At 33.1% G+C, this 17,052-nt stretch overlaps 2 protein-coding genes across 2 annotated transcripts in view; both read left to right on the top strand.

Moving 5' to 3' along the window:
• LOC115991388 (DNA-directed RNA polymerase III subunit 2-like) overlaps positions 1–8,367 on the top strand; it is a 44,428-nt gene extending 36,061 nt beyond the window's left edge. Inside the window, exons 21-30 of the mRNA XM_031115088.1 lie at positions 3,290–3,414; positions 3,493–3,628; positions 3,720–3,850; positions 4,433–4,558; positions 4,649–4,704; positions 5,082–5,152; positions 5,919–6,003; positions 6,090–6,193; positions 7,182–7,310; positions 7,922–8,367. Coding sequence (XP_030970948.1) covers positions 3,290–3,414; positions 3,493–3,628; positions 3,720–3,850; positions 4,433–4,558; positions 4,649–4,704; positions 5,082–5,152; positions 5,919–6,003; positions 6,090–6,193; positions 7,182–7,310; positions 7,922–7,972 — 1,014 coding nt within the window. The 3' untranslated portion in view covers positions 7,973–8,367. The remainder of the gene's footprint in view (positions 1–3,289; positions 3,415–3,492; positions 3,629–3,719; positions 3,851–4,432; positions 4,559–4,648; positions 4,705–5,081; positions 5,153–5,918; positions 6,004–6,089; positions 6,194–7,181; positions 7,311–7,921) is intronic.
• A 6,096-nt stretch (positions 8,368–14,463) lies between these two features.
• On the top strand, positions 14,464–15,492 carry LOC115991387 (cytosolic sulfotransferase 15-like). The gene has a single exon (XM_031115087.1). It carries the CDS (start codon positions 14,476–14,478, stop codon positions 15,490–15,492), a length of 1,017 nt encoding a protein of 338 aa, XP_030970947.1. The 5' UTR covers positions 14,464–14,475.
• The last annotated feature ends 1,560 nt before the right edge of the window (positions 15,493–17,052 follow it).

Here is a 17,052-nt window from a genome sequence, read left to right as displayed (position 1 = left end):
TCTATTGAAGTCTTTGCTAGCTGCGACTTTGTTTGAGTGGTCTCGTATTTGGGGTTTTACACGTTGTATTTCCATGTCTAATTTCCTTATTTTTGTTAGCTTTTCCCTTGATTTGTTTGTATTCGTTTCAAGTGCAGCGGGCTTACTATTGTAAACCCATTGTATTTTTCGTATCAATAAAATTTTATTACCTATTAAAAAAATGATCTTTTAGAGATTTTCTTTTGGGAATTACCTCAAATTCCTATTTTGACTCAGTTAACTATTTTGGTTCTTTTAGTGTGGAAGGAAAGTTTATTCATTGTTGAAGAAATATTGTGATATCACTTTTTGAAGAAGCTATTTGGTTTAAGAGTTGGAGCCTTATATATAGCCAACAATGTAAGTGGTTTGATGGCTTTGGGTCAAATAGTCCTCCCATGTGTGGGAAAGGAGAAGAATCTTAGAAGAATATAAGAGGGTTTTCTAGGAGAATAGTTTGGTAGTTCTTTTGAGGTTGAAGGATACCTTTGTTGTGAGTTGATGATTTGTCTACTTTTTTGGGTAAGAGACATTAGTCTATTGTGGTTTTGGGCTTTAGATTGTATGTTTGTGAGTATTGACAGTTTGTTTTGGGTTTAATGGGATTGAGTTGGTTTGTTTTTGTGGGAGGTTTCGAGAGTTTGTGAGATTCAAGCATGACTTGTGAGGAATTAATTGAGTATAGTTGTAATATATATTGTTGATACTAGATTTTGATTGGCATTGCCAGTGGATGTAACGTGGAATTGGCTAAACCATGTTAACTTCTTTCTTGTTTGTATCAACGTCTTTCTATTAGCATTGCTATCACAACAAACTGGTATCGGAGCATATTATCTAGTGTCAATTAAAGCAAATTAGTTGGGGAGAAGATTCTACAAGCTTACAATTGTTTTACAATTGGTTTGATTTAGGCATGTGCGAGTTTGGGGCTTCAGCTATGGACACTATGTCTATATGTTCAAGGAAAACTTGCTTGCGTTAAGGTGGAGATCTACTTATCAAAAAAAAAAAAAAGGTGGAGATCTGTTGGAATTGTCTAAAATTCCCATTTTGACTAATTTACCTATTTTTTATATTATTCTTATACTTATCAAAAACTAATTTACCTATTTTTGTTTTCCTGATGTGAAAGGAAAGTTTATTCCATTTCAAAGAAGTTGTTTTATATTTCTTGTTCACCAAGAAATAGTAGCTGGAGCCTTAAAATAACACGAGTGGGTTTCTTTGAAGAGTAGTTTGGCAGTTCTTTTGGGGTTGAAATATACTTTTGAGATGATAATTTGTCTCTTGTTTAAGTGGGAGAGCACAATTGGTTGTTTTAAGGTTTTGGGCTGTAAATTTGTGAGTAAGTGTTGAATGTTTATTTTGGTTGTAATGGGATTTGGGATAATTTGTGTTTGTGAGTGGATTTGAGTGTGTGTTTGTGTGTGTGTTTGGGAAGGTTATCAGTTTTGTTTGTGAGAGACAACAAGTGTTGTTTGTGAGGTTTTCATTGAGTGCAGTTATATAATCCATATCGTTCATAATGGATTTAAATTGATGTTTTCTATAGATGTAGGCAAGGAGTTGGTTGAAGAATGCTGAACCTTTCTTTTCGTTTGGATGTTTTGATTACTTGTTCTTACTAATACCTTTCTGCGAGCCTTGCAATGGCTATAATTGGTATCAAAGCATAGTGTCGAGGAAAAATACAACTCTCACCAAGTGCCTCAAGGATTCTCACCTAGAAGAATTTTAATGGAGTCTCATCATTAAATATAAAGCAAAAGCACTAAAGATTTTGATAATTTAGTTGTTCTCATATTAGCATTCAAGTCCAAAATTCCTGACATGCAGCAGTTGGAATTGAATCCAAAAATCCCCTTACCTATGAGGTAGTATTCCAAGAGTGGGGTCTTGAAGAGCTAGTTTATTCTTTCTTTTCTTTAAGCAACTTAGCCTTCCAAAACAGCTCTCCTTTTCACCAATTTTTACCTCAACTCCCATTCCAATCCAAAGCATCACAAACTCCATTAGCCGTCTGTTCTGCAACCACAAGATCCATTCTGTTTGATCCTCCTTGAATAGAGGATCTGATTTCATGTGGCAGCAGCAAGATGTACGTGTGGGAATGACAAGAACATGCTGTGCATCACAATCTTGAGGTTGCCAGCACATCTGGAACCTAATTCCTCCAGTAATTGATCCTTAAGTCAGTACTGCTGCCAAACTTCCATCAGCAATTGGCCTTGCTCAAACATCAACAAAGGTGTCTCCACTGGGAGCTTCATGAGGTCACAATCCATCGGTCAACGTGATGTGGAAACGGATGCTAGTGATGAGCAAACACAATTGACATGTTGACCATGAAGCCTGTATGCCGTGAAGACTGATGAGCATTACTATTATTATTATTATTATTATTATTATTGATTCCCCTTCCCCACTTGGGGCCAAAACTTGCTTATCAAAAATACTAATAATTATAAATTAATAATATTGGGCAAGTGTGGATTGCATTGTTATGGACATATGTGATTTGAATGGTTATAATTGCCATGGTTATGTATATTTTTATGGGTTTTGATGAATGGGATTTCCTGGTTTGTGGACATAATATTCAAAAAGTAAATTAACATTTGTTTGGATTTTAATTGAAATTTTGTTTGCAAATATCAATTGCTTCAACCAAACACAAACTTTATTTGAAAAGGAAACGATTCTAATAACAAAGAGAGACTCAAACTATACATATACAAGAACAAACTAAAGCTAGAAGCATAACCAAAAAAAGTTCAAATATGAAAGCAAACTACCCAATGTTGATCTTTTGAAATCTTTGCTAATTAGGACTTTGTTTGAGTGGTCTAGGATTTGGGGCTTTACACAATGTTTTTCCATATTTGATTTTCTACAATCTGTAATTTCCTCTTCTTGATTTGTTTGTAACTATTTCAAGTATATTTTGTTCACTATCGTGAACACGATGTACTTTTTTCGATAAAGCTTTTATTACCTATAAAAAAAAAAAAAAAATGAAAGCAAACTACCCAATTGAAAGTTAACCAAGATATCCCTGTTAATTTTTTTCCCATACTCTGAGAATGCTGAAAGTACATTTGGAAATTATTATGAGGTTTTATTTTTTATGGAAGCCAGATTGACTCTGCGAATCCCAAGGATCCCATTCTTCATCATTTTCCTTTTGTTCTCTGGTTATTTGTTTCTTTGAATTGCAAATGTTTCCTGTATATTCTTTAATTCTGATATGTTCTAACATGTGTAGATACTGGATGATGATGGGATTGCTTCACCAGGGGAAATTATTAGCCCACAAGATATCTATATAAATAAACAGTCCCCTGCTGTTACAAGGGGGACGAGAGTACCACCATCAGAATTACCAAATATGTTAGTTTCACTTTCTGGTGAAAATTCTTGATAGATTCCTTTAACAACAAGATTGCTTATGCTTGTTTTTAAATGCAGAGGATATAAGAGCAGTAAACAAACATTTAAGGGTCCCGAAGGGGAGTCTTGTGTAGTGGATCGAGTGGCTCTTTATAATGATAGGCATAATAATTTATCTATCAAATTCTTAATTCGCCATACTCGTAGGCCAGAGGTAAAGAATTTCTAATCTGGCCTCAGTTTATATGCTATACAAATCTTATATTTTAGGTTGACTTTCTTTCTTGTATTTCTTGCCCCCTCAGGTTGGTGACAAATTTAGTAGCAGACATGGGCAGAAAGGAGTTTGTGGCACCATTATCCAGCAGGAAGACTTCCCATTTTCTGAACGTGGCATTTGCCCTGATTTGATTATGAATCCTCATGGGTTTCCTAGGTAAATAAGTTAAAAGTTTGGAATAGTGGAAAACTTAACAAGCAAGTGACGCAAGAAGATTAATACTGAATTTTCAGTACAGAAAGATTCTAGAGAGAGAGAGAGAGGAAGTAAAGAAAGAGAGGGAACTCAGACCTCAATCTAAACTCAAATATGAGATTCTAAAATTCACTATCAATCTATCTATCCTTACCATGCATGTACATGGATATTTATAGCTTGGGAGTTGGTTATTGTTGATGACATTGTCCATAACTAATTCACATTTATCACATGCTTGAGTACAATTGTAACATACTAATTACAAGCTAGATTTAATAAAGCACATGGCTTTTGCTTCTAAAAACTTTCTAAAATCTAACATGTGCATGTGCCACTAATTAATTTTCCCTCCAATTTTCTACAAACTTGGCACATGAGGACTCAACTGCAATAATCATATGGAACGTGAAATTCAGCCCTTATGCTTGACTGGCCTCGTGCCATGTCATAATCATCCATGTTTTGTGTTATAATCTATAGTTGCTAGCAGTGCAAGCACCCAAGATGTAACTTAATGTTTTGATATTCTGTTACCATCAGTCGAATGACAGTGGGGAAGATGATAGAGCTTCTTGGGGGTAAAGCTGGAGTTTCATGTGGTAGGTTTCATTATGGCAGTGCCTTTGGGGAACCAAGCGGTCATGCAGACACAGTTGAAGCTATGAGGTGCTTTCTGCATCTTTACTATGGCATCTGATTATTATGCATTTTTCCATATTTCATTCTTTTTTACCATGCTTCCTTGCTCTGTGACAGTGAAATTCTTGTGAACAAAGGCTTTAGCTACAACGGCAAAGACTTTCTCTATTCAGGTTAAAATTTTTACATCTGAAATATGTACATATGGGAATTCTATTGCAACCATTCATTTTAATTCTTCTTTGGGAGCTTTGTTATGTATTGTGTTCAATTTTTTGAAACCCTAGGGGTGAAAGGAAACTTATTTTCAATTTAAATTAGACAATGGATTTCTAGCATGTTTCTGGAAGTTACTATCATTAATATAAGTTGGATGTTCTCATAACAAAAATAATTAAATTGTGTCATTTCCTTTTTATCATTAGTGTCGCAAGTTTGGTGCATGGAATATGACCTTGGAATGGAATAACTATTTTGTGTACTTATGTTTGTGAACTAGACCTTGCTTGCATATGAAAGGAAACTTCCTAATACTTTTTGTCTTCTCCAGGTATCACAGGTTGCCCACTGCAAGCATATATTTTCATGGGTCCTATTTACTATCAAAAGTTAAAACATATGGTAAGATTCGAAGCCTCCTTTATTATGTTCCAGAGTCCAATCATGCTTATGAATCCTAGGTTCGAAATTTTATGTTGTTACCATTATTTGGTTTCTTGTGGGGTTGTTGGGGTTATTAACATGCATTGAAACATCCTTAAGTTGCTTGATGAACTGTTTAGTCACTACAGGAGGCTGATAAGCGGCTAAATTTGACCATATGTGCTCTTAAATTTGACTGGTGGATGAAATTAGAAGGTAAAGGGGAATTGCCTTCAGGCTAAAGCTTTCTGTTTGAACACAAGTGTGATTCTCACTTGATCATGAAGCAGATACCTCACACCATTTACACTGGTATAGCTGAGTCTAAATCAGTGTATGTAAAACCTACAGTTTCCTATCTTGCTCTTCCCTCCTTGCCTCATCAGTGATTCTTTTAACCTTTTGAGGCTCTTGTTTTGACATTCCCTTGACGTTCCAACCTGAATAAATTGAGAGAGATCTTTTGGTGCATGGCATGTCTATTTTTTATGTCTGGTGATTCTAGTCAGCATTGTTTCTATGATTTGGATTAGTTGATATTCTTTTACTCATAGCATCTAGAATTTCTGTGACAGAAATGCCTTTATTAGTTGTAGTTTTAAATAATCCTAGTAATTTTTCTTTGTTGTATCACACCTTTTCTTCCCTGTTACATAAAGCATGTCATATTGGTTTAGAACATTAGCTTGAAAATATTTATTTTTGATATTGATTTTTTTGATATCCATTATTTCATGACAAGTAGGTCCTAGATAAAATGCATGCTCGAGCCGATGGACCCCGTGTTCTGCTAACAAGACAGCCTACAGAGGGGAGAGCTCGCAATGGAGGTTCTTAATTTCTGGTTCTTAGATATTTTATCAGATGCAAATTTACCTTGCATAGTTCTAATTTCTGCTAACCTTTCATTTCCCAGGACTTCGTGTAGGAGAAATGGAACGTGATTGTTTGATAGCTTATGGTGCTAGTATGTTAATCTTTGAGCGCCTAATGATCTCTAGTGATCCTTTTGAGGTTCAGGTATCAGCTCATGCCTATGCCACTCCTTGATAATTGTTTGCTGAGTATGTAGTACAATGCTTGCTTGTAAGTCATTTAACAGGAAGACTAGTATATTAGCATCATTTCGTCTAACATATTGTGTTCAGCCAGAAGAATTAAAATATGATTTCTAAGCACTGTTTTCCTCAAAGCTCTCCTGTACAAGACTGCTGTCTGACAAAATTCCAGCAGAGTTTCAGCTCTTTCTCCCGAAATTTTCTTGATTTTCTGGAGTTGCAGCCCTTGTGTATAGGGTGGAAGTTGATCAGAAATCAGCTCTTCACCAGCCCATAAGATTCTGTATTAGCATCTGGTTGTCTATCCCTCTTATTCTTTCTTTTCTATTGTAATAGCTATATAAAGCTTCCTTCTTAAGGATGCCTCCTTGAACTGCAAGAACACATGACTGTTGATAGAGATCCGCTTCCAGAACAGATCTGGAACACCAGCTAAGTTTGCTTGCTGGAAAATATCCAGCTATGCACTTGGAACGAAACCCATTTTTACTGTAACTTGGGCATGTCTTTGAGACTTTCAAGGCTCCTCCTCTAATAGTGCAATGCTGTTTGTCAAAGCCATTTTATTTTTAAAGCCATTATCTAACTTCTAAAGGCTTATTTGGACCTTTTTAGGACTTCACTATTGCTGTTCCAAAAACTGTCAGTACAAGGGATACTAACCAACGAAAAGGCTTTTTGTGATTGTTGTGGATATCTTTGGAGAGCTTTTTAATTATAACTTACAGTAATTTCCTTTAGCAACACTGTTGTGTGTAAGCAAAATGTTTATTGGTTTTTTTTTTTTCTTAAGATTGTTGTGGTCCTTCAAGCTTCAACATCATTCTTGTTATGCTAGACCTAGAACTACATGTAATTAAGAATTTGTCTCATACCAAAAATTTCTTTTTTGGAATTGATTTGTTTATTTAGCTCTTTAAGTATGTGGCAACATCTGCTTTTTGGTGCAGGTCTGCAGAATATGTGGTTTGTTAGGATATTACAACCATCATCTGAAAACTGGAATCTGTTCATCTTGTAAAAAAAGGGACGGTATGTCTACTATGAAGCTTCCGTATGCATGCAAGCTCTTAATCCAGGTATGAATTGACATTGTATTGATTGGTTTATCCATAGCAGAGCTCTCATTTTATTCTGTTGATATTTTCTTTCATTAAGTTATATAACTTGGTTGAGATCTCATCTTTCTTGTTCGATTTGTTGGAGGTCTCTATACACAAGTTATTCTTTTATATCTTTTTTCCTGGTTTCACTACATAAACTTGGTGTTGGTACTTGTTGTCTGTGTATTATTTTCTCTGACAAAGAAGAATATTTTCTCTTTAGAGACTTTATCTTCCTTTTGACATGCATTAAGAGCTGTATAATGACCTATGCATTCTTTTGTAACTCGTATACAGTTTGTCTGATTTCGCTAGATTAAATTTGGATCTATGGCATGGTGTATTTTTAGCATCAAGATTTGCACGTGGTGTTTTGAAAACATTTAAATGTGGTGCTATATTCTTGTAAAAAAAAAAAAAATGTATAAAATCAAAAACAACAAATTGAAAGAAGACAATTACAAAAAAAAAAAGGCAAAAAATGTTTGCATTTCCACTGATCACTCTTGGATGAATATGTTTACTCCTGTCAGTCGTTGACAGATGTTTTTTGTTTAAATTCTCACCACTCAATGGCATGCTTTCAGGAACTCCAATCGATGAATATTGTTCCCCGCTTAAAGCTAGCCGAGGCATGAGTTGAAAGAGATTCTCTTTAGTTCCTAAAGATCATAAAAGGAGAGAAGGATTTGGTAATGGGTTTTGTATGCTGCACATATCCTTCTGGAGGCTACTGCTATCCAGCTAAGTTTTCATTGCAAAGTTCGATCAGGAACGTAAATACGAGCTACATGGAAGTCTTGTTAGAGGGATGCACAGCCGTTGAGCACACTTTTCACTCATCTAAGCCAACCATCATGCCATCTATCTATGACAAATAGAATTTTATAACGTAGAATGGGTTCATTCTTATTAGTAAATGTAATATATTTTTTTTCCATTAACATTTTTAACTTTTCTTCTTTCTGTGGGAAAATTGTAGGAATGGATGGACTTTTTCATGGATGAGACTACAACGTTTGATTTGTTTCTATTGATCCATCTTTTGTGTGTGTGTGTTTTTTTTTAATTATATATATTTTTTATTTACTTTATTGAAAAAATCAACAAAAGAAAGGTCAATTGAGGCAAAGGTGGCGACTTTATTTGTTTTGTAGGTATTTATTTACCATTTATGTCTTTGTATCTACCTAATTTGTTTTGTAGGTATTTATTTACCAGGTAAATCAATGCAAAAGAATGTTTTCCACTCTCCATTTTCACAACTTTTCATAAAATTAAAATAGCATTAGAAGTCCCCCAAGGAAGACTATGGACCAGTGACAGACTTGCCAATTCATAGAGTCTTGATTTTTTGGGAAACATATTGTGGATCATACATTTTAAGCTAACTCGGAATTTTTGGAATTATTGCCTTAAGAACTAGGTAAAGGGTCATTATCATTATCAATATCAATTATCAATTATAGATAAGTTCCACAAAAATGGCGAAACATATAATTCAGCTGTATGACTAAAACTAAAGATTTCAACAAATGTGATTCATACGAAGGAAAAATAAAAGAATTGATTCATTAGGAAAAAAAAAAAAATTTGAAATAGACTCATTACTAATTTAAAAAGAAATACGTAAACCTAGAGTAATTTACTCTGACATCAAGTATTGTAAATTCAAATTATTCAATATATATGAAAAATTCAATGATAATTGCGCTTTGAATTTGCAAAAGAACCACTATATATATTTTTCCTGATGAATTTGTGATATTCTTTGGTCAATATTCTATTTCAGATAAACTGTAGTTGAGCTCTATCCCATCAATATCGATAGGCCCTCACTAATTTTTGTTTAAAACATTTCTTAGATTTATTAAGGGTTCGTACAAGGAAATTATGTAAAATACATATAGTTTTCCACCTACGTACGCATGTGATGCTATTCATTCACTTTCTAAGTACGATTAAATATGTAAGTTTTTTTTTATTTTTTATATAATAATAATAATAATAATAATAATAATAGAAAAAAGAAAAGAAAAGAAAAGATGCACACACAAAGGAGAGGGGATAGAGCAGTTATAACACAAATGCATACGAAAAACTTTAATTTAACCGTTTTGTATCGGTTAAGTAATATGATAAATATGTAAAAATGGTTGAGGCCTTGTGAATTTTGATAAGATAACACCTTATTATAATTTGTGGTTATAATTATTCTATTGAATATATTAAGCTAAAGAGGTTAAATAATTTTTGATATTGTAATGCTTTTCTTTTTCATTCTCTTTTATTGTCAACTTGAAGTTAGAGAGTTGGGGAGGTTAAGGAAGGAAGAAGCAAAATTTACCCTTCTTTTCTTAGGTTATTTTTTTATTAGGGATCAAATTAAAAGAAAAATCAATATAATAATTGAAAAGTGGAAGATATGGGGCATGCCATGTACACAAAAATGTTACAAGTATGTCAATATTAATTTTTATTAAAAATATTATTGAGAGTCTCAGAGTTATTAATTACCAAAAAAAAAAAAAAAATAGTTACAATCTTTCTAAGTACGTCTTTTGTACACATTTCATATTTGTATGATATTATAAAAAAATTATTTGAATACTATTTTCTGAGTACATTTCTTGCGGACACTTCTTATATATATTTTGCTCAATTATCAAATACTAGAAATGGAAAAAATTAATATGTGTGACAATATACACAGAAGTGTTTATGCATGTAGGTATGCATTTTAAGCAAGATGTACTACCAGAAGTTTTGTTTAACCCAATGCTAGCTTCACCTTAAATCTATTTTATTGTAAATAGGGGTTATCATTTGAATTAGAGTAAACTGTGTTCAAGAAAAGTATCAAAGTTAATTAACCACAATATTCTTTTAAATTCATTTTAAATAATTCTTGATCGCTTTACCACTTTTATAAGAAAATAAAGTTTCATAGTCAAGATGTCACAAAATGCAGCACAAAAATAAGGAGCCAACCTTTATTGAAATAAAATACAATGTTACACTTGAGTTTGACCTTTCATAATTTTTGATAGCTTAGAAATTAAAAAATTAAAAAAAGAAAAGAAAAAGGAAAAACCTAAACTTTTGCCTCATCAATAAAAAGTGAGTGATTTTGACACTACCTTTGAGAATCAGATTTATTTATTTTATTAAAATTAACTTAAAATTAAATCTCAAAAATCACAACAATTAAGACCGACAAGTCGACAACTCATGCCTACAAATCTAGACAACTACATATGGACTTTAAATGGCGCAAAGGAGATAAAACCATAGTCCCACGTGGGAAACCATGTGTACAAGGTCCCACACAAATTAATGTACCTTCTTTTTAAAGACACAAACCTAAATACATCGGCAGTTTTGAGAAAAGTACATTTTTTTTTTTGTGTATGTGTAATGTGTTGTGTAATTGTGGTTGTGTTCTTTGTCTGTCCACAATCTTGACAGTAAAACCATGTCGGTTGTCCTTATGTTTTCTAGGCGTGCAGAAGATTTGTCTTTTGGTATAATTCACTTGAGAAATGATGCCAAATGTGATTTGGGACAAAAATACTTTTTAGTATTTCAGTTCTTCCTTATTATTTTACGAGACTTGACGGGTATGAAATCTCAAAGAATTATGAAGAAGAGTTGAAATTGCAATTTTTTTTTTTTTTTTTTTTTTTTTGCCAATACTAAATATATCTAATGCCAACTGCCAAACCATGTAATTGACGCCACATAATTTGAGTACCAAACACATTTATGTTCGTTCACATGTTTTCCTAGTGTTTTCTTTTAGTTTCACTTCTCACCCATTTTGTGCCTCACTTTTTTGTTATAATTTTACAAGATTTGACGAGTGTGAAAATCTAAAGGAATTATGAAGAAGAGCTGAAATTGCAAGGTTTTGGATTTTTTTTTTTTTTTTCAATACTAAATATATCTAATGCCAACTACCAAACCATGTAATTGACACCACATAATTTTGAGTACCAAACACATTGATGTTCATTCACATGTTTTCCTAGTGTTTTTTTTTTTTAGTTCTCACTTCTCACCCATTTTGTGCCTCACTTTTTTTTCTTATTTCTTACATCAAGTACTAGTCTTTATTATTCTTGCTTTTTTTATGCTTCTCTTTTTCAATTTTATTTTTGAAAAAACATATTCTCCTTCGTATAAGAGAGTTTAGACTCTAAAGGATAATTTTATTCCTAAAATAGAAGGATTACAAAGTTTTATTTATTGAAAAAATAGATGAGTGAGATCAAAATCTCATCCAGATTTAAGATCCTGATCAATTTTTTTTTTTATTGTAACATATATTGTAAATTTTTTATTTTCAGGATATTTTTCTCATATTTTCCAGGATTTTTGTTGTAAGACTAAGATTTCAAATTTTTTTAAATTATTTTATTTTTAAGCTACTCGGAAACAAAAATCAATTGACTATTGAAATAAAAATTTACCATTATAAATTTAATTATATTATAATTTGAGTATTTTAAGTGTCGGTCAGGTATCTGGTAGTTTCTAATAGTTTATTTGCATGGTATTTATAAAAATATATAGTTTTTGGTAATTTTTATACTAAATGTGCAACAAAAAGCTAATTAAAAAAAAAAAACTAGTTTTGTTTAATTTAAAAAAGAAAAAAGAGAAAGAAACGTGAGACAAAAAATAAAAAGCTAAAAGCTATTTAGCTTTTCCCATATAAACACTAAATTTAAGATAAAAAATGATATATTATATATTATATATTACGAGCACATGTATATATTAGTTAATCCTTTCACTACTTTCCATTGTCACTATAGTTTTCTCCAATAAAATCACTACTTAAGCTAGAAGATAACTCATTAAATATCGATGAATATAAGTTACTGTGGGGGTAAAGTTCATCAGTCAACAGTGGGCCTTGGTACTCATGTGGGGCCCAATCATGACAAGAGGTGAGGACATGGCCAGAGGGCTTCCAGCCCAACCCTGTTGGGCCGGGCCAGGCCTGTTTATGAGGCGTCCGAGGAGGAACGTCTCCTCGGACGCATCAAATGGGACTCCAACGCAAACCCTTCACATAGTGGGAAATCGTTCCAAATCGAAGGAAAATGCTGGACGCACAGGAGGGCAACCACAACTGTCGCATTAAATGCAAGGAAGCTATTTTTTCAGTCGCATTAATGTGGAGAGGACAGGAGAACAGTATTATCTTGGCCAGTGCAACTCACAGAAAAGGAGGATGATTTCTTATGGGACAGACACTCAAGTAGAGGCCCAGATGATCAACAAGTGTAGGGCCATTATCATTCGAAGGATGCTATATAAGAGAAGAAAACCCCCATGATCAGGGGATCGGAAGCCAGAGAGCAAAAAGTAAGGAAAAGAGAGAGAAAAAGAGAGAAGTTCTGTAAGAAAAGTTTAAGTTGCTGTTCCATGAACTGCTATCCCAGGAAGCTTAATAAAACGTTCCCACGTTTACATGGTTGCATGGCTTACTGACAATTACGTGCACTCTGTCTTGACCTAGTTCTTCGACCCACTCTCTACAAATTCATTGTTAAGGGTCTTTTGGGTCAGAGTCGCCTGCTCACTGGGCCTGGGCCCCAAAATCCGCCCTTACAGTTACCTAACTAGATGTTAGGCAAATATCAATGATCTTATAATGTAATAATAACTTATAAGTTTTATTTTTAACTAAGATTTCAAGACATGAAATATTATGTGGGATTTATGGGGTTAAGGAAAAAAAAAATTTCCCTCAACACCTCTAAAATGATATATTGTATATTACACTCACATGTATGTGTATAATGCTGACCTTGATGTGGATATGTTTCAAAGCTTCTAACATTATTCTTACAAACTTCATTATCAATTTTATGACTGATTCAATTTTAGTGCACATGAATCAGGTGGTATATACGGTACTCCAAAATGAAACGGATTGAGTAGACTAGAGAGCATCAAATTTCTCATGGCTACAAAGTGGAGTCTTCTATTACATTGACATTACCACCATTATTCATAAGATTCAATGGCTCAACAATTTGAAGTGTTTAAACCATTTGGGTAGGAACAGGTAACCCAATTGTCTAACACCACATAAATCAACTAATGCCTCCCCCCCCCCCCCACCCCAACATTTTGATTCTAATGGGACTGCTTGATGGTTGTATATGATATTTCTTTGTGTTTTTATTTTTTTATTTTTATTTATATATATCTATATTTCTTATTAGTTTAGTCCATAAATAATTTGATAAAATATCCTTTCTAATTCTAAATATTCCACTTGCTCTTATTTTTCACTCACTTTTTCCCCTTTCTTCATTGATTGAGGCATTGCTCATATATGAAGAATACAAATCAATAATACCTATAAGAAATTGGGGTTTAAACTGCTAATTCGGATTAATTTTTATAAAATCAAATTTGTGAAATATCTAAAATTTGTCCTAAACTTTTTTTTTTTTTTCCTTGAGTGAAGAAAAATTTTTGGAAGCCAAATTGCAGCCACAGTCAAACTACGTGAAAAAAAAAAAAAAAAGATGAAACATTATAATTATCAAAATTATAAACTTGCAAGTATTAATTCATTGATAATTTGCTGTTAAATTCTTATCTATCTTAACGATACAAAAGTATGTTGACTCTATTGCACAAAACTCCAATTTTTTTAAAGTTTAGAAGAGGTGATTGATAAGCAGGCAAAGATCCATGCGGGAGGAAAAAAATTTATATTTTTTCTTAATGTAGAGATACTTGTTGGGTGCATGAATTTTAAAATGTGCAAAATATTTTTTAGAATAACAAAGGCATTTTCCTCGTGGAAAATATATAATAGTACCAGCTGTGGGGGCAAAGGATTTCAATTCAGTCACTATCAGAAAAGCAACGCCCAACTTAGCTAGGCAGACGTAAAGAAGTAGAAAACTTAATAAGGTAACCAAAACATGCCAAAAGTGGTACAAGAAGCATAACTAGTTGTAAGCCCACAATATGGTGTTTGTGATGCATGTTCGACGTGTACAAAATATCCAAACCCTTCAAGTACCAAAAGATGAACAAGTTCAACTATAAATAAGTGGTCATTTGTGACCCAATTTTCATGCCAAGTTCTATCAATACTACTACTTCAATGACTATCACTAATTACCCAAAAAACCAATCAAGTAATGGAGGAGAAGAAGAACTAAGCCATGAATGCAAGGAACTTCTTCTTTCTCTTCCCAAAGAAAAAGGGTGGAGAACCCCTCATCTCTACAAGTACCAAGAGTTTTGGTGCCAAGCAATTGAAATCCAATCCATAGTCTCATTCCAAAGGCACTTCCAAGCAAGTGACAACGATGTTGTATTAGCCACCATTCCTAAATCAGGCACCACATGGTTAAAAGCTTTGGCTTTTGCTATTGTGAATCGTAAGCGTTTTGCTTTGGAAAATAATCATCCTTTGCTTACTTCAAACCCTCATGATCTTGTACCTTTCTTTGAGTACAAGCTCTATGCCAACCGCCAACTTCCTGATCTCTCCAACCTTCCACACCCTAGACTTTTTGGCACCCATCTTCCATTTCCTTCCTTGCCTACTTCTATCAAGAAGTCTGGTTGCCGGGTTGTTTATATTTGTCGAAACCCTTTTGACACTTTCATCTCCTCATGGCATTTTCTTAACAAAGTTAATCCTGGATCTAAAGCTCCAATGTCACTAGATGAAGCCTTTGAAATGTATTGTAAGGGCGTAATTGGATTTGGTCCCTTTTGGGACCATATGTTGGGGTACTGGAAGGAGAGCATAGAGAGACCTCACAAGGTATTGTTCTTGAAGTATGAGGACCTCAAAGAAGATGTCACTTTTCACTTGAAAAAGCTAGCAGAGTTTCTGGGGTTCCCATTTTCTTTGGAGGAGGAGAGAGCTGGTGATGTTGAAAAGATAGCCAAACTTTGTAGTTTTGAGAATATGAAGGAGTTGGAGGTAAACAAGGCTGGCAAGTCTATTAAGTACTTTGAAAACAAAACCTTGTTTAGGAAGGGTGTGGTTGGTGACTGGGTTAACTATCTGACACCAAGAATGGTGGAGCAATTGACCAAGGTTGTGGAGGAAAAGTTAGGTGGTTCTGGTTTGTCATTTAAATTGTTCACTGAGGATATAGAATAAAGTCCTCTGTTCCATTATTAGTGTTCTACTTCATATATATGCTCCACTGATTATAGTTTGCTACACATTTTTCTTTTTCTTTTTTTAAAAAAATAACTAAAGTTTTGCATACTACAATTAATGGAGTATAAAGTAGAATATTAAGATTGAGACAGGATTTTCATTCTAGCATAAGCAATATGAGTGCTGTTGGCATTGTTTTGTGTACTACTTCTCCGTTACCATGTAGGTACAAAGAGGGAGATCTTGTTCAAGTAAATTCACATGTTAAATTAATGTGCCGCAATTCAAATAACTTGGTTTCTTAATGTTGTAAGGCATTTCTCTTTTGTGCAAGTTATTATTAATGAAATTTTAGTTTTTGGCAACTCAAATTAAAAGATTCTGTCTTTTTTCTTCACCTCATTTGACCAGACTCAAATGATGTCTAAAGATTGTTATTTATCCAAAAATCATGGTTATCATTAATATAATAACTTATAGTTCTTACTTATTAGTGCAACTACAAACTGAGTACTTAATCTCTTCTCAAAATGAAAAAGTACTTAATCTAAGATTTGTTTGAATTCATTGAGAGCATTTTCTCAAAAAGATTTGTTTGAATTCATTGACTTATCAAAAAGGTAAAACTTAGGTACAATTTCTTAAATACTATTTTTTACATTTTTCAATTAAGTTTAAAGATGTGTTTATATAAGTCAATGTAGCACATCTTTTTGAAAAAAAAAAAAAAAATTAAACCGTATCATTTATTACTCAATGCAATCGGTCATATGATGAAATTTAAATAGAGAACTTAAAATATAACATTTGAAAAATTGTATCTAAGTTGCCATTGCCATATTTTAGTAGGTTTACTATGAAAAAGTACAACTCTACTTTCTTGATTTGCTTTCATGGAGTAATAGTCACTATGAAACTTCACTCATATGTCACATGTGTATATCTAACAGTTGGACATACAGTTCTCTTTTTCAATGGTAAATATGAGTACACACCTTGTAATACCAAAAGGCAATTTATGTATTTGATGTAAATATTAAGGAAAAGAACTTCTATGCCCCACTCTAAGATATTTACTTTATGTATGTTCTATAAATTGTTTGTTAATTTTGATTGTTTTATTAAGAAATAAAAAAGGCATGTGTGATAGATTGCAATTGGTAAAATATAAAGTAGAATACTTAAAATAGGACAAAGGATTTGTATTCAATTTGTATAAAAAAAAAAAAAAATTATTTGTACTCAATATGAATAAAAAGAAACTTATTAAAAAGAACAAACTAATGTGTTTGAAACAAAAACTTGTTTAAGAAGGGTGAGGCGATAAACTTGGTAAACTATATTTGTCCCATAGTATGGTGGAGCAATTATCCATAGTCATGGAGGAAGTTAGGTAATTCTTGTTTGTCATTCAAACTTGTTGTCTTAGGGCAACCCATACATGTGCTCAGCTTGTGCTATTTGCAGTTTGCACTGCTAATTTCTCTTTCCTTTACAATATAAGACAGAAATGTGAAGACCATGTTATACATATAATCTCAAAAGCTCGGATAGCCA

This window comes from Quercus lobata, chromosome 5 (assembly GCF_001633185.2).
Source record: "Quercus lobata isolate SW786 chromosome 5, ValleyOak3.0 Primary Assembly, whole genome shotgun sequence".
Lineage (NCBI taxonomy): Eukaryota > Viridiplantae > Streptophyta > Magnoliopsida > Fagales > Fagaceae > Quercus > Quercus lobata.
This window is presented reverse-complemented; position numbering and strand designations above follow the sequence as displayed.